The sequence below is a fragment of the Tachyglossus aculeatus genome, chromosome 7, assembly GCF_015852505.1.
Source record: "Tachyglossus aculeatus isolate mTacAcu1 chromosome 7, mTacAcu1.pri, whole genome shotgun sequence".
In the NCBI taxonomy this organism is placed as follows: domain Eukaryota; kingdom Metazoa; phylum Chordata; class Mammalia; order Monotremata; family Tachyglossidae; genus Tachyglossus; species Tachyglossus aculeatus.
This window is the reverse complement of record NC_052072.1, coordinates 6646015-6667741: the sequence shown is the minus strand read 5'-3', so window position 1 is coordinate 6667741 and position 21727 is coordinate 6646015. Positions and strand designations below refer to the sequence as shown.

The 21727-nt window shown below is 48.3% G+C and overlaps 1 protein-coding gene across 2 annotated transcripts in view; it reads left to right on the top strand.

Moving 5' to 3' along the window:
- C2CD6 (C2 calcium dependent domain containing 6) overlaps positions 1 to 19307 on the top strand; it is a 51224-nt gene extending 31917 nt beyond the window's left edge. The window contains exons 13-15 of one of the 2 annotated variants that reach the window (XM_038749827.1): positions 9951 to 10307; positions 11658 to 15119; positions 18795 to 19307. In XM_038749827.1, the coding sequence (XP_038605755.1) occupies positions 9951 to 10307; positions 11658 to 15119; positions 18795 to 19166 (4191 nt within the window). In that variant the 3' untranslated portion in view covers positions 19167 to 19307. The remainder of the gene's footprint in view (positions 1 to 9950; positions 10308 to 11657; positions 15120 to 18794) is intronic. The other variant, XM_038749828.1, reaches the window with a different exon arrangement.
- Positions 19308 to 21727: the final 2420 nt, after the last annotated feature.

Genomic DNA, 21727 nt, shown 5'->3' with positions numbered 1-21727 from the left:
ATGTATATATATGTACATATATATATATATATATATATATATATATACACACACAGATATATGGTTTTGTTTTGGTTTTGTATATGTAAACAAAAAACCTAAACTCCCCGTCCTCGTAGGGAAATGGGATTTTGCAGATGGTTTCTCAGACACTTAGCCTAAGGGCAGCTGTAACTGTCAAGGCCACCTTTGGTAACGGGAGGCTTTACTGCTTTTAATTTTCGAGCTGAATTAGAGGAAGATTTCACTTTTCTGAATGAGGTAAAAGGCTCTTGTTTCAAATAAAAAGTTTGCTTATTCATGTAGAGAGAGAGAGAGAGAGATACATGTCTCTATATATACGTATGTCTATGTACATATATGTGTGTGTATTTATATGTACATATATGTATATATATATATATGGTTTTGTTTTGGTTTTGTATATATAAACAAAAAACCTAAACTCCCCGTCCTCCAAGGGAAATGGGATTTTGCAGAAGGTATCTCAGACACTTAGCCTAAGGGCAGCTGTAACTGTCAAGGCCACCTTTGGTAACAGGAGGCTTCACTGCTTTTAATTTTCGAGCTGAATTAGAGGAAGATCTCACTTTTCTGAATGAGGTGAAAGGCTCTTGTTTCAAATAAAAAGTTTGCTTATTTGTTCTTGTACATAGAGAGAGAGAGAGAGAGAGAGAGAGAGACATATATATGCATGTCTATATATATATATATATATACACATATGTATATGTACATATATATGTGTGTGTGTATTTATACGTATATATATGTACATATATATACACATATATATGGTTTTGTTTTGGTTTTGTATATATAAACAAAAAACCTAAACTCCCCGTCCTCCAAGGGAAATGGGATTTTGCAGAAGGTATCTCAGACACTTAGCCTAAGGGCAGTTGTAACTGTCAAGGCCACCTTTGGTAACGGGAGGCTTTGCTGCTTTCAATTTTCGAGCTGAATTAGAGGAAGATCTCACTTTTCTGAATGAGGTAAAAGGCTCTTGTTTCAAATAAAAAGTTTGCTTATTTGTTCTTGTATAGAGAGACATATATATACACATTATATATATATATGTATATATATGTACATATATGTGTGTGTGTATTTATATATATATGTACGTATATATATATATATATATATATATATATATATATATATACACATACATATATATGGTTTTGTTTTGGTTTTGTATATATAAACAAAAAACCTAAACTCCCCGTCCTCGTAGGGAAATGGGATTTTGCAGAAGATATCACAGACACTTAGCCTAAGGGCAGCTGTAACTGTCAAGGCCACCTTTGGTAATGGGAGGCTTTACTGCTTTTAATTTTTGAGCTGAATTAGAGGAAGATCTCACTTTTCTGAATGAGGTAAAAGGCTCTTGTTTCAAATAAAAAGTTTGCTTATTTGTTCTTGTATATATATCTATATATAGAGAGACATATATATGTCTATATACATATGTATATGTACATATATGTGTGTGTATATACGTATATATATATATGTACATATATATATAACGGGAGGCTTTACTGCTTTTAATTTTTGAGCTGTGGTTTCACTGTGGAAAACATAAGTGTTTTCAAGGCCGGGACACATCAGTTGCCCCGTTGGCATGGACTTCTCAGCTGCCTCTGGCGCTGTGGACCACCCATTCTCCTGGAAATAGATTATTAGTAATTAATATAATAGAAGAAAATTAGAATGATAGCGGTAATAACAACAACAGTGGTATTTGTTATTCATATCATCATCATCAATCGCATTTATTGAGCGCTTACTGTGTGCAGAGCACTGTACTAAGCGCTTGGGAAGTACAAATTGGCAACATCTAGAGACAGTCCCTAACCAACAGTGGGCCCACAGTCTAAAAGGGGGAGACAGAGAACAAAACCAAACGTACTAACAAAATAAAATAAATAGAATAGATATGTACAAGTAAAATAAATAAATAAATAAATAGAGTAATAAATCTGTATAAACATATAATAATATAATATATAATGTAGTTAAATAAATAAATAAATAAATAGAGTAATAAATCTGTACAAACATATATAATATATACAGGTGCTGTGGGGAAGGGAAAATAAATAAATAAATAAATAAATGAATGAATGAATAAATGAATGAATAAATAAATAAATACATAAATGAATAAATAAATAAATAAATAAATAAATAAGTGAATAAATAAATGAATAAATAAATACATAGAGTAATAAATCTGTACAAACATATATCCCTATATACAGGTGCTGTGGGGAAGGGAAGGAGGTAAGATGAGGGGGATGGAGAGGGGGACAAGGGGGAGAAGCTGCTCCGTGAAGCAGAAGCCATCATGAAGCCAAAATGAAAGGGTTCTGCCGAAGCAGTAGCAAGCTGACACTAGATAATAATGATGGCATTTGTTAAGCGCTTACTATGTGCAAAGCACTGTTCTAAGCGCTGGACTAGATGGCTCCATCTTCACGCCCCCGAAAGATGATTTCTTCCTTTGTCATGGGCAGGCATCGACTGAAAACGTTGGTCTGTGGGATGTGATGAAACCCATCCAATAATCCGTTTTGAAGGCCCAACTCCTCCTCTAAACTCCCTGTGGGCAGGGGTCCCATCGACCGACTCTGGTGGAGTGGACCCTCCCGAGCGTTTAGTACGGGGCTCTCCGCAAAGCGAGCGAGCGCTCAGTACATAGCAGGGATCAATCGATAACCCGGGATAGATAAGCAGTATGGCATGGGGATAAGGCAGGGGCCTGGGAATCACAAGGTTGGCTGCCATTTGTCTGCTGCATAGGGATAGCAGCGTGGCTCAGTGGAAAAGAGCCCGGGCTTTGGAGTCAGAGGTCACGGGTTCGAATCCCGACTCCACCCCATATCTGCTGTGTGACCTTGGGCAAGTCACTTCACTTCTCTGAGCCTCAGTTACCTCATCTGTAAAATGGGGATTAAGACTGGGAGCCCCACGTGGGACAACTTGATCACCTTGTATCCCCCCCCCAGCACTTAGAATAGTGCTGTGCACATAGTAAGCGCTTAATAAATGCCATCATCATTATTATTATTATTATTATAGGGCACGGGCCTGGGAGTCACGAGGTTGGCTGCCATTTGTCTGCTGCATAGGGAGAGCAGCGTGGCTCAGTGGAAAAGAGCCCGGGCTTTGGAGTCAGAGGTCACGGGTTCGAATCCCGACTCCACCCCATGTCTGCTGTGTGACCTTGGGGAAGTCACTTCACTTCTCTGAGCCTCAGTTACCTCATCTGTAAAATGGGGATTAAGACTGGGAGCCCCACGTGGGACAACTTGATCACCTTGTATCCCCCCCCCAGCGCTTAGAACAGTGCTGTGCACATAGTAAGCGCTTAATAAATGCCATCATTATTATTATTATTATTATTATAGGGCACGGGCCTGGGAGTCACGAGGTTGGCTGCCATTTGTCTGCTGCATAGGGAGAGCAGCGTGGCTCAGTGGAAAAGAGCCCGGGCTTTGGAGTCAGAGGTCATGGGTTCGAATCCTGACTCCACCCCATGTCTGCTGTGTGACCTTGGGCAAGTCACTTTACTTCTCTGAGCCTCAGTTACCTCATCTGTAAAATGGGGATTAAGACTGGGAGCCCCACGTGGGACAACTTGATCACCTTGTATCCCCCCCCCAGCGCTTAGAACAGTGCTGTGCACATAGTAAGCGCTTAATAAATTTATTATTATTATAGGGCACGGGCCTGGGAGTCACGAGGTTGGCTGCCATTCGTCTGCTGCATGGGGAGAGCAGCGTGGCTCAGTGGAAAAGAGCCCGGGCTTTGGAGTCAGAGGTCATGGGTTCGAATCCCGACTCCACCACATGTCTGCTGTGTGACCTTGGGCGAGTCACTTCACTTCTCTGAGCCTCAGTTACCTCATCTGTAAAATGGGGATTAAGACTGGGAGCCCCACGTGGGACAACTTGATCACCTTGTATCCCCCCAGCGCTTAGAACAGTGCTCTGCACATAGTAAGCGCTTAATAAATGCCATCATTATTATTATTATTATTATAGGGCACAGGCCTGGGAGTCACGAGGTTGGCTGCCATTTGTCTGCTGCATAGGGAGAGCAGCGTGGCTCAGTGGAAAAGAGCCTGGGCTTTGGAGTCAGAGGTCGTGGGTTCGAATCCTGGCTCCACCCCATGTCTGCTGTGTGACCTCGAGCAAGTCACTTCACTTCTCTGAGCCTCAATTACCTCATCTGTAAAATGGGGATTAAGACTGGGAGCCCCACGTGGGACAACTTGATCACCTTGTATCCCCCCCCCAGCGCTTAGAACAGTGCTGTGCACATAGTAAGCACTTAATAAATGCCATCATCATTATTATTATTATTATTATAGGGCACGGGCCTGGGAGTCACGAGGTTGGCTGCCATTCGTCTGCTGCATGGGGAGAGCAGCGTGGCTCAGTGGAAAAGAGCCCGGGCTTTGGAGTCAGAGGTCATGGGTTCGAATCCCGACTCCACCACATGTCTGCTGTGTGACCTTGGGCGAGTCACTTCACTTCTCTGAGCCTCAGTTACCTCATCTGTAAAATGGGGATTAAGACTGTGAACCCCACGTGGGACAACTTGATCACCTTGTATCCCCCCAGCGCTTAGAACAGTGCTCTGCACATAGTAAGCGCTTAATAAATGCCATCATTATTATTATTATTATTATAGGGCACGGGCCTGGGAGTCACGAGGTTGGCTGCCATTTGTCTGCTGCATAGGGAGAGCAGCGTGGCTCAGTGGAAAAGAGCCCGGGCTTTGGAGTCAGAGGTCATGGGTTCGAATCCCGACTCCACCACATGTCTGCTGTGTGACCTTGGGCGAGTCACTTCACTTCTCTGAGCCTCAGTTACCTCATCTGTAAAATGGGGATTAAGACTGTGAGCCCCACGTGGGACAACTTGATCACCTTGTATCCCCCCAGCGCTTAGAACAGTGCTGTGCACATAGTAAGCGCTTAATAAATGCCATCATTATTATTATTGTTATTATAGGGCACGGGCCTGGGAGTCACGAGGTTGGCTGCCATTTGTCTGCTGCATAGGGAGAGCAGCGTGGCTCAGTGGAAAAGAGCCCGGGCTTTGGAGTCAGAGGTCGTGGGTTTGAATTCCGACTCCACCCCGTGTCTGCTGTGTGACCTTGGGCAAGTCACCTCACTTCTCTGGGCCTCAGTTACCTCATCTGTAAAATGGGGATTAAGACTGGGAGCCCCACGTGGGACAACTTGATCACCTTGTATCCCCCCCAGCGCTTAGAACAGTGCTGTGCACATAGTAAGCGCTTAATAAATGCCATCATTATTATTATTATTATTATAGGGCACAGGCCTGGGAGTCACGAGGTTGGCTGCCATTTGTCTGCTGCATAGGGAGAGCAGCGTGGCTCAGTGGAAAAGAGCCTGGGCTTTGGAGTCAGAGGTCGTGGGTTCGAATCCCGACTCCACCCCGTGTCAGCTGTGTGACCTTGGGCAAGTCACCTCACTTCTCTGAGCCTCAGTTACCTCATCTGTAAAATGGGGATTAAGACTGTGAGCCCCACGTGGGACAGCCTGATCACCTTGTATTCCCCCAGTGCTTAGAACAGTGCTGTGCACATAGTAAGCGCTTAATATATGCCGTCATTATTATTATTATTATTATTATAGGGCACGGGCCTGGGAGTCACGAGGTTTGCTGCCATTTGTCTGCTGCGTGGGGACAGGGCACGGGCCTGGGAGACACAAGGGAGAAGCAGCGTGGCTCAGTGGAAAAGAGCCCGGGCTTTGGAGTCAGAGGTCATGGGTTCGAATGCCGACTCCACCACATGTCTGCTGTGTGATCTTCGGCAGGTTACTTCACTTCTCTGGGCCTCAGTTACTTCATCGGTAAAATGGGGATTAAGACTGTGAGCCCCCCATGGGACAACCTGATCACCCTGTATCCTCCCCAGTGCTTAGAACAGTGCTTTGCACATAGTAAGCGCTTAACAAATGCCAATTATTATTATTATTATTATTATTATTATTATTATTATTATTACAAGGTTTGCTGCCACCAATCAATCTGCGCATCAGGCAGAAACTCCTCCCCCTGGGCTTCCAGGCTGTCCATCCATCCATCCCCTGGCCCCCTCCTACCTCACCTCCCTTCTGTCCTTCTCCAGCCCAGCCCGCACCCTCCGCTCCTCCGCCGCTAATCTCCTCCCTGTACCTCGTTCTCGCCTGTCCCGCCATCGACCCCCGGCCCACGACATCCCCCGGGCCTGGAATGCCTCCAATCCCTCTGCCCATCCGCCAAGCTCGCTCTCTTCCTCCATTCAAGGCCCTACTGAGAGCCCACCTCCTCCAGGAGGCCTTCCCACACTGAGCCCCTTCCTTCCTCTCCCCCTCGTCCCCCCTCCATCCCCCCATCTTACCTCCTTCCCTTCCCCACAGCACCTGTATATATATATATATGTTTGTACATATTTATTACTCTATTTATTTTACTTGTACATATCTATTCTATTTTATTTTGTTAGTATGTTTGGTTTTGTTCTCTGTCTCCCCCTTTTAGACTGTGAGCCCACTGTTGGGTAGGGACCGTCTCTATATGTTGCCAACTTGGACTTCCCAAGCGCTTAGTACAGTGCTCTGCACACAGTAAGCACTCAACAAATACGATTGATTGATTGCTGCCATTTGTCTGCTGCATGGGGACGGGGCACAGGCCTGGGGGTCACAAGGTTTGCTGCGTGACCTTGGGTGAGTCACTTAACTCCCCTGTGCCTCAGTTCCCTCATCTGCAAAATGGGGATGGAGACCGTGAGCCCCACGTGGGATAGGGAGAGGGCCCAACCCAATTTGCTGGTTTCCACCCCAGCTCTTAGAATGGTGCCTGGTGCGTGGTAAGTGCCTAGCAAACAAATAATAATAATAATAATAATAATAATAATAATAATGATAGCATTTATTAAGCGCTTACTATGTGCAAAGCACTGTTCCAAGCGCTGGGGAGGTTACAAGGTGATCAGGATGTCCCACGGGGGGCTCACAGTCTTCATCCCCATTCTACAGGTGAGGGGACTGAGGCACAGAGGAGCTAAGTGACCCACCCAGAGTCACACAGCTGACAAGTCCATTCACTCTGACGGATGGGAGGCCGGAGCCCCCACAGCCGGGAAGATGGATAATAATAATAATAATGATCAATCAATCAATCAATCGTATTTATTGAGCGCTTACTGTGTGCAGAGCACTGGACTAAGCGCTTGAAAAGTCCAAGTTGGCACCATATAGAGACAGTCCCTACCCAACAGTGGGCTCACAGTCTAAAAGGGGGAGACAGAGAACAAAACCAAACATACTAACAAAATAAAATAAATAGAATAGATATGTACAGGTTAAATAAATAAATAAATAAATAGAGTAATAAATATGTACAAACATAAATACATATATACAGGTGCTGTGGGGAAGGGAAGGGAATAATGATGGTATTTATTAAGCGCTTACTATGTGCAAATCACTGTTCTAAGCGCTGTGGGGCTACAAGGTAATCAGGTTGTCCCACAGGGGACTCGCAGTCTTAATCCCCATTTGACAGATGAGGGAACTGAGGCCCAGAGAAGTGAAGTGACTTGCCCAAAGTCACACAGCTGCCAATTGGCGGAGCCGGGATTTGAACCCATGACCTCGGACTCCAAAGCCCGGGCTCTTTCCACTGAGCCAAGCTGATTCAGCGGGACAGCCAGGATCGCGAGGGCAGAAGCAGCGTGGCTCAGTGGAAAGAGCCCGGGCTTTGGAGTCAGAGGTCGTGGGTTCAAATCCTGGCTCCGCCAATTGGCAGCTGTGTGACTTTGGGCAAGTCACTTCACTTCTCTGCGCCTCAGTTCCTTCATCTGTCAAATGGGGATGAAGACTGTGAGCCCCACGAGGGACAACCTGATCACCTTGTAGCCTCTCCAGCGCTTAGAACGGTGCTTTGCACATCGTAAGTGCTTAATAAATGCCATCATTATTATTATCATTATTATTATTATTAGAAGGTGCCGCTCCGTTAGGTCGGTGCCAAACCGGGATGGGGAAGCGAGCGCCCCAGGGCCTCCGGCTCCCACAACTCTGCGCCCGGCGAGGCCCGTCGCCCACCCGCTCTTCTAGTAGCCAGTGACACCCAGCAGCAATCGACGTCGTCCCCTCGTCCCCTTCTCCATCCCCCCCATCTTACCTCCTTCCCTTCCCCACAGCACCTGTATATATGTCTATATGTTTGTACAGATTTATTACTCTATTTATTCATTTATTTATTTTACTTGTACCTATCTATTCTATTTATTGTATTTTGTTAGTATGTTTGGTTTTGTTCTCTGTCTCCCGCTTCAAGACTGTGAGCCCACTGTTGGGTAGGGACTGTCCCTATATGTTGCCAACTTGGACTTCCCAAGCGCTTAGTCCAGTGCTCTGCACCCAGTAAGCGCTCAATAAATACGATTGATTGATTGATGGATTGATTGATTGACGTGCGCCCCGTTGCCCGATTCTGGGGAGCTGAGAAAAGAGTGAGAGCGAGAGAGAGAAAAGAGAGTAGGGCTGACCAGACTTTCTGGTTTTAGTGTGGTTGGAAAAATAGAAAATAAGGCACAGAAAGTAAGGGCCTGGGGAAAGCAGCGAGGCCGAGGGGAAAGAGCCCGGGACTGGGAGTCAGTGATCATGGGTTCAAATCCCAGCTCCGCCACTTGTCAGCTGTGTGACTTTGGGCTGGTCACTTCACTTCTCTGCGCCTCAGTTATCTCATCTGTAAAATAGGGATTGACTGCGATCCCCCTGTGAGACAACCTGATCACCTCGTAACCTCCCCAGCCCTTAGAACAGTGCATCCCGGCTCCGCCAGTTGTCACCTGTGTGACTTTGGGCTGGTCACTTCACTTCTCTGCGCCTCAGTTATCTCATCTGTAAAATAGGGATTGACTGCAATCCCCCTGCGGGACAACCTGATCACCTCGTAACCTCCCCAGCACTTAGAACGGTGATTTGCACATAGTAAGCGCTTAATAAATGCCATTATTATTATTATTATTATTATCTGGGTTCTAATCCCATCTCCGCCACGTTCCTGCTGTGACAACTTGGACTAGTCGCTTGGCTTCTCCGGGCCTCTGTTCCCTCATCTACAAAATGGAGATTTAATCCCTGTGGTCTTTGGACTATAAGCCCCATCTGGGCCCTGCTGATCTTCTGTCTAATCAATCAATCGTATTTATTGAGCGCTTACTGTGTGCAGAGCACTGTACTAAGCGCTTGGGAAGCACAAGTTGGCAACATATAGAGACAGTCCCTACCCAACAGTGGGCTCACAGTCTAGAAGGGGGAGACAGAGAACAAAACCAAACATATTAACAAAATAAAATAAATAGAATTACCCAACAATTAGTCCAATGCTCGGTACATAGAAAGCACTTAATACTGTCATCATCATCATCATTATTATTATTATTATTATTATTATCATACGGTGGATGGATTCAGCTTTGCTCTCGTTTGACTTTCGGGTGAGCCCACTGTTGGGGCAGCGTGGCTCAGGGGAAAGAGCCCGGGCTTTGGAGTCTGGGGTCATGGGTTCAAATCCCTGCTCTGCCAATTGTCAGCTGTGTGACTTTGGGCAAGTCACTTCACTTCTCTGGGCCTCAGTTACCCCATCTGTAAAATGGGGATTAAGACTGTGAGTCCCCTATGGTGTCCCAATCCCTTGTGCTTAGAACAGTGTTTTGCACATAGTAAGCGCTTAATAAATGCCATCAGTATTATTATTATTGTACTTCCCAAGCGCTTAGCACAGTGCTCTGCACACAGTAGGCGCTCGGTAAATACGACTGATTGATTGAGAGCACCCGACCGGTTTAATGGTGGGACGGTGAAGCCGGACTCATTTCCCGCTATTAAGCTTTTCCTTTTCTTTCAGGAGAAAAGAACTACTTCTGAGAGTCAATCAACAGTGGAGGGACGAGGCCAGGAACTGGGCACCCCAGTCCCCACTTCTCCAGAGAAACCTCGCCCCAAAGAACCGGTCCTTCCGGTCGCCTCCCGTTCCGACTTGACCGTTCTGTCTTCGTCCTCAAAAAGATCGGCGGCAAAAGATCAGAAGACCCGCGGATCTTCCAGTAAAACGGAAGCGAAAGTCCGAGGCAGGCCCGCAGATGACCAGAGCAGTGGCGCGGATCAATCTTCTTGCTCTTTTGAGTCGGAAACCAAGTTGACGGGCAGCCTGACGAGCCAAGATACGGACGATGTTGTGGAACAAAAAATCGCCACCTCAAAGGTATTATAATAATAATGATGATGATGGTGGTGGTATTTGTTAATAATAATAATAATAATAATGATGATGGCATTTATTAAGCGCTTACTATGCGCAAAGCACTGTTCTAAGCTCTGGGGAGGTTACAAGGTGATCAGACTGTCCCACGTGGGGCTCACAGTCTTTATCCCCATTTTACACATGAGGGAACTGAAGCCCAGAGAAGTCAAGCGACTTGCCCGAAGTCCCACAGCTGACAAGTGGCGGAGCAGGGATTTGAACTCATGACCTCGGACTCCAAAGCCCGGGCTCTTTCCACTGAGCCACGCTGCTTCTCTTCTATGTGCAAAGCACTGTGCTAAGCACTGGACTTGTTCAGTTCCTACTAAGTGCCAGGCACTGTACTGATACAACCTAATCTGGTCGGACGGGATCGCTGTCCCGCACGGAGCTCACAGTCTAGAGGAGAGGGAGAACGGGTCGTTTTTTCTATACTAAGCGCGGGGGTTGGTTCAATTCACTCATTCAGTCGTATTTATTGAGCTCTTACTGTGTGCAGAGCATCATCATCATCATCATCAATCATATTTATTGAGCACTCACTATGTGCAGAGCACTGGACTAAGCGCTTGGGAAGTACAAATTGGCAACATATAGAGACAGTCCCTACCCAACAGTGGGCTCACAGTCTAAAAGCGGGAGACAGAGAACAAAACCAAACATACTAGCAAAATAAAATAAATAGAATAGATATGTACAAATAAAATAAATAAATAAATAGAGTAATAAATATGTACAAACATATATACGTATATACAGGTGCTGTGGGGAAGGGAAGGAGGTAAGAGCACTGGACTAAGCGCTTGGAAAGTACAGACCCAGTCCCCGTCCCACTTAGAGCTCACAATCTCAATCCCCTTTTAACGGAGGGGGACACGCACGCAGAGAGAAGCGAAATGACTTGCCCAAGGTCACAGAGCAGATAAGCGGCCGAGCCGGTATTAGAACCCAGGTCCTCTGATTCCCTGGCCTGTGCGCCTTCCGCTGGGCCACGCCGCTTCTCAAAATGCTAAACAATTTGCTAACATCTTCTAGACTGTGAGCCCACTGTTGGGTAGGGACCGTCTCTATATGTTGCCAACTTGGACTTCCCAAGAGCTTAGTCCAGTGCTCTGCACACAGTAAGCGCTCAATAAATACGATTGAATGAATGAATAAACGTTCCCTCTGTCCCGTTCCCGCCGTGGTTTGGCCATTGTTTCCTTGGCCTGGCAGGTGACTCTGGGAAACTTAAAAATGGGGAAAACGGCCCGTGACCCCAAACGTCCAATCGTCACGTTTCCAGATTTGGGTTTCCCATTCTCATTTCAGGAATCCCTGGTCAGTAGGGACTATTCTGAGTCCTTTCAGCAGAACATGAAAGAAATACCAGTCGGGGAGAGGAGAGGCTCGGAACAGCAAGACGGACCCATCCGTGCACGTTTGCGAAGAAGTACTGTGACCGCGGAAGCGATGGAGCATGAAGACCAAGACCCCCCCAGCCCGACGGACCCCTCTGGGACAGAGACGGAAACCCCGGAGACTTCTCGCGGGGAGCACGTCCCCGCCCTCTCCCGAGATAAGCCTCCGGACCCCGAGACCGACACACCGGGAGAAGCCCCGATCGGCGAGGAGGAATTCGTACCGGACGTTTCCATCTCGAGTGTCGAAGCGGAATCCCCCCTCTCGATCGATACGACCTTGAGCAGAAAAGAGCCAGAGGCTTCAGAGAGCAGCCTGTGGCAAGCCCAAGTGATGTTATGTCCTAATTCTTACCTAAACAGTCTTCAAGGCCAACTTCTGGAGAGGCTTCAGGACCTATTTATCATGAAATCGTTTTTAAATAAAAGCCTCCAAGGCCTTCTGGTTGCCGTCTTTTCACCCACGAAGGGAAAGCCGGAGGAAGAAAATCATTTCCCGAGCATTCTAGAGAGACCCCCGGATGGTTGGCAAATTAAGCTGGTTGACGAAGGTCAATATTACCGCAGAGGCCAGTTTTCAGGGACAGATGTTTTACGTCTGACCCTTGGAGACGTTCCCCAAGAGGCCCGCGTGGAAAGCGGGCTGAACGAAGGTGGGGAGGCAGAGATGGAAGAGGCTGGCTCCTCCCCGCCGCTCCCCGAAGAACGACAGCCCGAGGAAGAGAAGCCCATTTCGAAGAAGTGCAGCTCCAAAAAGAAACATTTAGAAAGCCCGGCCGTCGGATCGGAGCCCACCCCGAGCCCGGACCTCCAAGGCCGACTCACAGAGTCACCGACCGAGACAACCTCCGTCAGCGAGACGGACTTGGAAGGGAAAAGCGCGGGTCCGTCGGGGCCGGGATCCGGGACGCAGACTCCGGAGAAGCACCGGCTAGACTTCCTGGAGAAGGCTCAGGATCCCTGGGAGGGAGGCCGTCCGGAAACAGACGGGGATGACCCGGCTGCTCTAAACCAAATTCTGCAAGAGCTGCCCATTGAGGTCCTCTTAGAAACCGGCCTCATTAAAGTGGTGGAGTTGGACCAAGGAGAGCCTCCAGTTGAAGAAACTCAGAGTTCGGTTCCGGAGAAGACTCTCCCCGAGAGCGGATCCGATTATTCCTTCGAGAACCTTCCTGAGGCGGCAAAAGAATTTCCGCCGGATCGGGGTCCCCGCACCGAGCCTAGCCCCATTTTCCAACGAGAAGACGCGGGCGAAGACGCCGGCAAGGCCCGCGATGCGTCACCGGCGGAGGGGGAGGCCGATCTGCCTCAGAAGGAGCGAGAGGCTCACAGGGAGGAGATTTCCAAAGGAAAGGATCTCGGGTCCTTTATCATGGACTTTTCCAACAACCTTATTGCCAAACTTTCTGACTCTGATAAGAAAAGTTTAAAATCCCTTCTGGGCCAGATCCTTCAAAGCTGTGTCACCGAGGCTCTTTTGGGACCAGAGGTAAAATCTGAGGCCCAGGTGGAAGAGGCGCCGCCCAGTTTTCCTTTGCCGGGCGACGAAGGAAACCTCAAATCGGGCGGGACGGAAAACAGAAGAGGCCGGCCAAGAAAGACCGTTACGGGCAAAGACAGAGTAGGCTTAAAGCCTGCTCTGGGCGAAAGCCTGCTGCAGCCGCTCAGGGGACCCCAGCCGCCTGAAATGGGAAAATGGGAATCTGAAACGAGGAAGCACCCGCGGGACGGTCTCGCCGGAAGACCGACAGAACCGGGAGAGATCGCCGACGCGGATGCCGAGAAGACCTTCCGCACCCACTCCTCGGCGAGCGCGAAAACGAGACCCCGCAGGTTTCTCGAGGCGGATGTCCCCCTTCAAAGGCCGGTTCATTTCACGGAGCGATTTCCAGAAATAGAAAAGGAAATCCAGTCCTTTCTAAATGAGGCCCATCATCCTCTCCTGGACAGACATTTGGAATCAGACCTGAAATACTTGAAGTCTTTCTTAGGGGAGATTCTCGAGTGCCACTTGGACGAAAAACTCTTCGAAGCCGGGTCGACCGCCAAGATGGAGCTGGAGGAGCTGCTCCAAAATCTGTCGTCGTCGAGGGGGATGGGGGGCCCGGTGGGCCCCCTTCTCAGAAGTCGAACCTCCCCCACCGACCGTTCGGAGGAGACCGCCCGCAGAGGCCCGAAACCCGCTTTAAGCCAAAGCCTGCAGGATCTCCTGTCGATCCTCTCCGAAAAGGAACTCTTAAAGCTGAAATCCGGCTTGAGCAAATACCTCCAAAACCTGTTTCTAGAAAGACTGTCCCGATCGGGGCTCCTCACCGAGACGGAACTGGGGAAGATCCACCGGAACCTCTCTCAGATGAACGCCAAGGGCCCGGCTCGTCAAATCGTCACCCCTCTGCCGGCAAGGGGGACCCCCAGGAGGGAGAGTAAAAGCGCCAAGACCCCCAAGAGGCCCCTGCAAGACCTTCCCCTGGAGAAACTCTCGTTGACCGGGCTCGTCAGGGAGATGGAAAGGGAAGGGCAGCCTTTCTCGTGGCACCACACCAAAGGGAAGTCGCCTTCCCAACCGAGTCTGACCGGGTTAAAACCCATCGTGAGGAAAGGGGCCCCGGAGCCTCCGGCCGGGACCCCTCCGGGACCGCTGCCGGGCACGGTGGTGGTACATCAAGAACGCCGAGAGCGGGGCTGGCTCCAGCTGCGGCAGGAAGCCCGGTCGGGGAAATCCCTCGAAATCGAGACCCTCGCTCAAGAGCGGGTGAACCTCTACAACGTGACGGCGAGGGCGGACGCCGAGAGGATTCCCCCGCCGGCCCCGGGGGCCCCCATCCCCGGCGTCCTGCGGGACCGCCCGCCCGGACTGGCGCCGTCCTTAATGAACGTCAACATCATCGCCAGTCTCGGTTCCAGGGACTTGCCACACCAGCCGTGGGGGAAAGGGAGGGAAAAGAAGAAACCCCGAGGCCCGGCCGCTAACCCCGCGCCGGGGCCCAATCCGGCTGCCCCGAAGAAGATAGCGCCTTTCGCCCAGTACCGGAAGGAAATCCGGCACGTCTCTGTCAGAGTCGGGGAGACCTGCAGGGAGAAAGGCGGAGAAGTGTCCGCCCGGATGGCGTCCAGGCCCGGCCTCCGAGACGTCGAGGGGGTCAAGTCGGTCACGTTCCCAGATGTGCTCAAGGGGGAGACCCCCAAATCCAAAGTCTCCAGGGAGAGAACGTGGGACGGCCCGGCCAAGGAGGTAGGGAACGGCAGGGACGGGGCGTCGGGGTCCCTCCCCACCCCTAGGCCCCAGGGCCCGACCCCCGCAAGAGCGCCTCGAGGAAAACCCGATTCCAAGATGCTGCCGCAGGTCTGGAGCGTGCGAAAGAACCTGCCCGTGGTAAGATTTGTAATAATAATAATACTACTAGTACTACTACTAATAATAATACTAATAATAATAATGGCATTGTACTTCCCAAGCGCTTAGTACAGTGCCCTGCACATAGTAAGCGCTCAATAAATACGATTGATGATGATGATGATTAAACGCTTACTATGTGCAAAGCACTGTTCTAAGCGCTGGGGAAGTTACAAGGTGATCAGGTTGTCCCATGGGGGGCTCACAGTCTTAATCCCCATTTTGCAGATGAGGTCACTGAGGCCCAGAGAAGTGAAGTGACTTGCCCCAAGTCCCACAGCTGACAAGTGGCAGAGCCGGGATTTGAACCCATGACCTCTGGCTCCAAAGCCTGGGCTCTTTCCACTGAGCCACGCCGCTTCTCTAATAATAATTAAGGTATTTGGTAAGTGCTTACTATGAGCCAAGCACCGTTCTAAGCACTGGGGAGGTTACAAGGTGATCAGGTTGTCCCCCGTGGGGCTCCCAGTCTTCATCCCCACTTTCCAGATGAGGTCACTGAGGCCCAGAGAAGTGAAGTGACTTGCCCAGGGTCACACGGCAGACAACTGGCGGAGCTGGGATTAGAACTCCCGGGCCCGGGCTCTTTCCACTAGGCCACCCTGCTTCTCCCCGCCTGCAAACCCTTTGTGGACGTTTTTAATCAGCTTCTTGGTGAGGAGTAAGTGTTTTATTTTCAGCCCTTAATGATCTGAAAAGCAGCACAGGTAAGCGTGGCTAGAGAAGCAGCGTGGCTCAGTGGAAAGAGCCCGGGCTTTGGAGTCAGAGGTCATGGGTTCAAATCCCGACTCCCCCACTTGTCAGTTGTGTGACTTTGGGCAAGTCACTTCACTTCTCTGTGCCTCTGTCACCTCATCTGTAAAATGGGGATTAAAACTGTGAGCCCCCCGTGGGACAACCTGATCACCTTGTAACCTCCCCAGCGCTTAGAACAGTGCTTTGCACATAGTAAGCGCTTAATAAATGCCATTATTATTATTATTATTATTATTATTATTTTCCCTGTCTGATTTATGGGTACATTTTTTTTTCAGTGCATGGGCTAGGAAATGCATTCTTAGCGAACGGGGAGGAAACCTTTCCTGTTATCGTGAAAACTCTGGGCAAGTCAGTTGTATTTACGGAGTGCTTATGATGATAATTCAAGGCCCTACTGAGAGCTCACCTCCTCCAGGAGGCCTTCCCAGACTGAGCCCCCTCCTTCCTCTCGCCCTCCTCCCCCTCTCCATCACCCCCGCCTTACCTCCTTCCCCTCCCCACAGCACCTGTATCTATGTATATATGTTTGTACAGATTTACTCTATTTATTAATTTTACCTGTACATATTTATTCTGCTTATTTTATTTTGTTAGTATGTTTGGTTTTGTTTTCTGTCTCCCCCTTCTAGACTGTGAGCCCACTGTTGGGTAGGGACCGTCTCTAGATGTTGCCAACTTGGACTTCCCAAGCGCTTAGTCCAGTGCTCTGCATACAGTAGGCGCTCAATAAATATGATTGAATGAATGAATGAATAATAATGATGATGATGGCATTTATTAAGCGCTTACTAGGTGCAAAGCACTGTTCTAAGCGCTGGGGAGGTTACAAGGTGATCAGGTTGTCCCATGGGGGGCTCACAGTCTTCATCCCCATTGTAGAGATGAAGTAACTAAGGCCCGGAACAGTAAAGTGACTTGCCCAAGGTCTTACAGCAGCAGATGACCTCTGTCTGCTCCTGCCTCCCCCTTCTAGACTGTGAGCCCACTGTTGGGTAGGGACCGTCTCTATATGTTGCCAACTTGTACTTCCCAAGCGCTTAGTCCAGTGCTCTGCACACAGTAAGCGCTCAATAAATACAATTGATTGATTGATTGATATTGATTGATTGATTGACTTAGAGGCGAGAGCCCGGGCTTGGGAATCAGAAGGGCCTAGGTTCTAAACCCGGATTAGTCTGCTGTGAGATCTTGGGCAAGTCACTTCACTTCTCTGTGCCTCGGTGACCTCCTCTGTAGAGTGGGGATTAATACTGGGAGCCTCAGGTAGGACAATCTGATTAGTTTGTGTCTTTCCCCCGTGCTTAGAACCGCGCTTAACAAATGCCGTAAGATAAAAAAGTGTCGGAGCCCTTCAAAGCCCTGCTGAGAGCTCACCTCCTCCAGGAAGCCTTCCCAGACTGAGCCCCCTTTTTTCCTCTCCTCCCTGCCCTACCTCCTTCCCCTCCCCACAGCCCCTGGATATAATAATAATAATAATAATAATAATGGCATTTATTAAGCACTTACTATGTGCACAGCACTGTTCTAAGCGCTGGGGAGGTTACAAGATGATGACGTTGTCCCACAGGGGGCTCACAGTCTTCTATGTTCGTACAGATTTATTCCTCTATTTATTTTACTTGTGCATATTTACTGTTCTATTTGTTTTGTTTAATGATGTGCATCTGGCTTTACTTCTATTTATTCTGTTGACTTGACACCTGTCCACATATTTTGACCGTGAGCCCGTTGTTGGGTAGGGACCGTCTCTATATGTTGCCAACTTGTCCAGTGCTCTGCACACAGTAAGCGCTCAATAAATACGATTGAATGAATGAATGAATGAGCTGGGATTAGAACCCGGGTCCTCGGACCGGCAGACCCGTGCTCTTTCCACTAAGGCCACGCCGCTTCCCTCCTCATTCTGAACTGTCATAAAGCCCCGGAATGAGCCCCCTTTTTCCTCTCCTCCTCCCCATCCTCCGCCCTACTTCCTTCCCCTCCACCAGCACTGGTACATATTTGTACAGATTTATTACTCTATTTTACTTGTACATATTTACTACTCTGTTTTGTTAATGATGTGTGTAGAGCTTTAGTTAATAATAATAATAATAATAATGATGGCATTTATTAAGTGCTTACTATGTGCAAAGCACTGTTCCAAATGCTGGGGGAGGTTACAAGGCGATCAGGTTGGAGAAGCAGCGTGGCTCAGTGGAAGGAGCCCAGGCTTTGGCGTCAGAGGTCATGGGTTCAAATCCCGGCTCCGCCACTTGTCAGCTGTGTGACTTTATGTGTGACTGTGTGACTTTGAAGTGACTGTGTCACTTCACTTCTCTGGGCCTCAGTTCCCTTATCTGTAAAATGGGGATGAAGACTGTGAGCCCCCCGTGGGACAACCTGATCACCATGTAACCTCCCCAGTGCTTAGAACAGTGCTTTGCACATAGTAAGCGCCTAATAAATGCCATTATTATTATTATTATCAGGTTGTCCCACGGGGGGCTCACAGTCTTCATCCCCCTTTTACAGATGAGGTCACTGAGGCCCAGAGAAGTGAAGTGACTTGCCCAAAGTCACACAGCTGACGATCGGCGGAGCCGGGATTTGAACCCCTTGACCTCTGACCCCAAAGCCCAGGCTCTTTCCACTGAGCCACGCTGCTTTTCTATTTGTTCTGACAATTTTGACACCTGTCTCCATGTTTTGTGTTGTTGTCTGTCCCCCCCATCTAGACCGTGAGCCCGTTGTTGGGTAGGGACCGTCTCTAGATGTTGCCGATTTGTACTTCCCAAGCGCTTTGTATGGTGCTCTGCACACAGTAAGCGCTCAATAAATACAACCGAATGAAGGAATGAATAAAGCCGAACGCCACGGCCTCCAAATCTAACCCGCTTTTATTTTCCCACGTAGGGTTGTTGTACTCCCGTTAGAAAGGAAGATGCCAGTAGGGCCACAGTCCAGCATCTCGAAAGGGCCAAAAAAAGAGCAAAACTTGATTTGGGAAAGTTCCCAGAGGACGCGCCCGACGGACATCCCGGCCCGGCGAAGCCCAATCCCGCTTCCGATCCCAACCGGCTGAGAAGGGAGCCGGGCACGAGGAAGTCCCCGGGCCCCGGCGTCCGGCCTCCGGGAACGCCGTCCGGTCAAGTGAGCCTGACCGCCGGCCCGGACGCCGACGGTTCGGATGACCAGAAAGGACAGTTAGAGCGAAACCTGGAGAAGTGTTCCATGGTTTGTGAGATCCTTCACCTGTTGAATGAAAATCTGAAGTCCAGAGACTAGGGGCGTTGGGACGGCCCGCGGGCGTCTTCCCACCGCGACGCTAGCGAGTCCTCTTCCCCGGTCCCGGCGGCTAGGAAGGTTCATCTCATCGCCCCTCGTCCTGTTTTTATCGCAATGGAAAAATAAAGCCGTCCCGGCACGCAGGCGTTTGAACGCGTTTCTGTTTTGAGGCCTGATAGGACGCGGGACTCCACGCCTTCAGCCGGCCGCGTGGGGAAATTCGATTATAGAAATGGTGATCCACGGTAAAGGGCTCAGTGAACGCCACTGGTTGTTCCACCAACGGACATTCATTCATTCATTCATTCATTCAGTCGTACTTATTGAGCGCTTACTATGTGCAGAGCACTGTAATAATAATAAGAATAATAATGATGGCATTTATTAAGCGCTTACTATGTGCAGAGCATTGTTCTAAGCGCTGGTGAGGTTCCAAGGTGATCAGGTTGTCCCATAGGGGGCTCATAGTCTTAATCCCCATTTTACAGATGAGTTAACCGAGGCACAGAGAAGTTGTGACTTGCCCAAAGTCACACAACTGACAGTTGCCAGAGTCAGGATTTGAACCCATGACCTCTGACTCCAATGCCTGGGCTCTTTCCACTGAGCCACACAGCTTCTCTACTTACTATGTGCAAAGCACTGTTCTAAGCGCTGGGGAGGATACAAGGTGATCAGGTGGTCCCACGGGGGGCTCACAGTCTTCACCCCCATTTTACAGATGAGGGAACTGAGGCCCAGAGAAGTGAAGTGACTTGCCCAAAGTCACACAGCTGACAAATGGCGGAGCCAGGATTATAACCCATGACCTTGGACTCCCAAGCCCGGGCTCTTTCCACTGAGCCACACTGCTTCTCTAGTGGCTCTGCCACTGATCAGCTGTGTGACTTTGGGCAAGTCACTTCACTTCTCTGGGCCTCAGTTTCCTCCCCCCACCCTTCCCTACAGCAGTCGTGTATATATGTACATATTTATCATTCTATTTATTTTATTAATGATGTGTATATATCTATAATTATATTTATATTGATGCTATTGATACCTGTCTACTTGTTTTGTTCAGTTTTCTGTCTCCCCCTTCTAGCCTGTGAGCCCACTGTTGGGTAGGGATTGTCTCTGTTGCCTAATTGTACTTTCCAAGCGCTTAGTACAGTGTTCTGCACACAGTAAGCGCTCAATAAATATGACTGAATGAGTGAAAGAATGAATGAAATGAAGATTAAGACTGTGAGCCCCTCGTGGGACAACCTGCTTACTTTGCATCTCCCCCGGCACTTAGAACAGTGCTTGGCACATAGTAAGTGCTTAACAAATGCCATCATTATTATTATTATTGACTTGTATCTAGCCAGGCGCTTAGTATAGTGCTCTGACATGTAGTAAGGGCTTAACAAATGCCATCATTATTATTATTATTGACTTGTATCTAGCCAGGCGCTTAGTATAGTGCTCTGACATGTAGTAAGGGCTTAACAAGTACCATCCTTATTATTATTATTGACTTGTATCTAGCCAGGCGCTTAGTATAGTGCTCTGACATGAAATAAGGGCTTAACAAATGCCATTATTATTATTATTATTGACTTGTATCTAGCCAGGCGCTTAGTATAGTGCTCTGACATGAAATAAGGGCTTAACAAATGCCATTATTATTATTATTATTATTGACTTGTATCTAGCCAGGCGCTTAGTATAGTGCTCTGACATGTAGTAAAGGCTTAACAAATGCCATCATTATTATTATTATTGACTTGTATCTAGCCAGGTGCTTAGTATAGTGCTCTGACATGTAGTAAGGGCTTAACAAATACCATCATTATTATTATTATTATTAACTTGTATCTAGCCAGGCGCTTAGTATAGTGCTCTGACACATAGTAAGGGCTTAACAAATACCACAAAAAAAAATGTTGCCCTTCATTTTTCAAAGGTGAAATGACTAAATTACTGATTTACTAATAGTGTATGCCTTCTCAGGCTGAACTATATTTTTTAAAAGCCATCCTTTTAGACCGCAAGCTCACTGTGGGCAGGGAATGTGTCTATCAGTGCTGATCTATTGGACTCTCCCAAGATCATAGCACAGTGCTCTGCACACAGTGCACACCCAATAAGTACCATTGATTGATGCTCCTAAAATTGTGTATATATACACACATATTCATTCATGTTTTGTCGCCTGTCTCCCCCTTCTAGACTGTGAGCCCGCTGTTGGGTAGGGACCGTCTCCATACGTTGCCAACTTGTACTTCCCAAGTGCTCAGTACAGTGCTCTGCACACAGTAAGCGCTCAATAAATATGATTGAATGAATGAATACAGCTGCATAGTCAGATATATAATCTGACTATCATATTCATTCATGTTTTGTCGCCTGTCTCCCCCTTTTAGACTGTGAGCCCACTGTTGGGTAGGGACTGTCTCTATATGTCGCCAATTTGTACTTCCCAAGCGCTTAGTACAGTGCTCTGCACATAGTAAGCGCTCAATAAATACAATTGATGATGATGATATATAATGATGGCATTTGTTAAGCGCTTACTATGTGCCAAGCACCGTTCT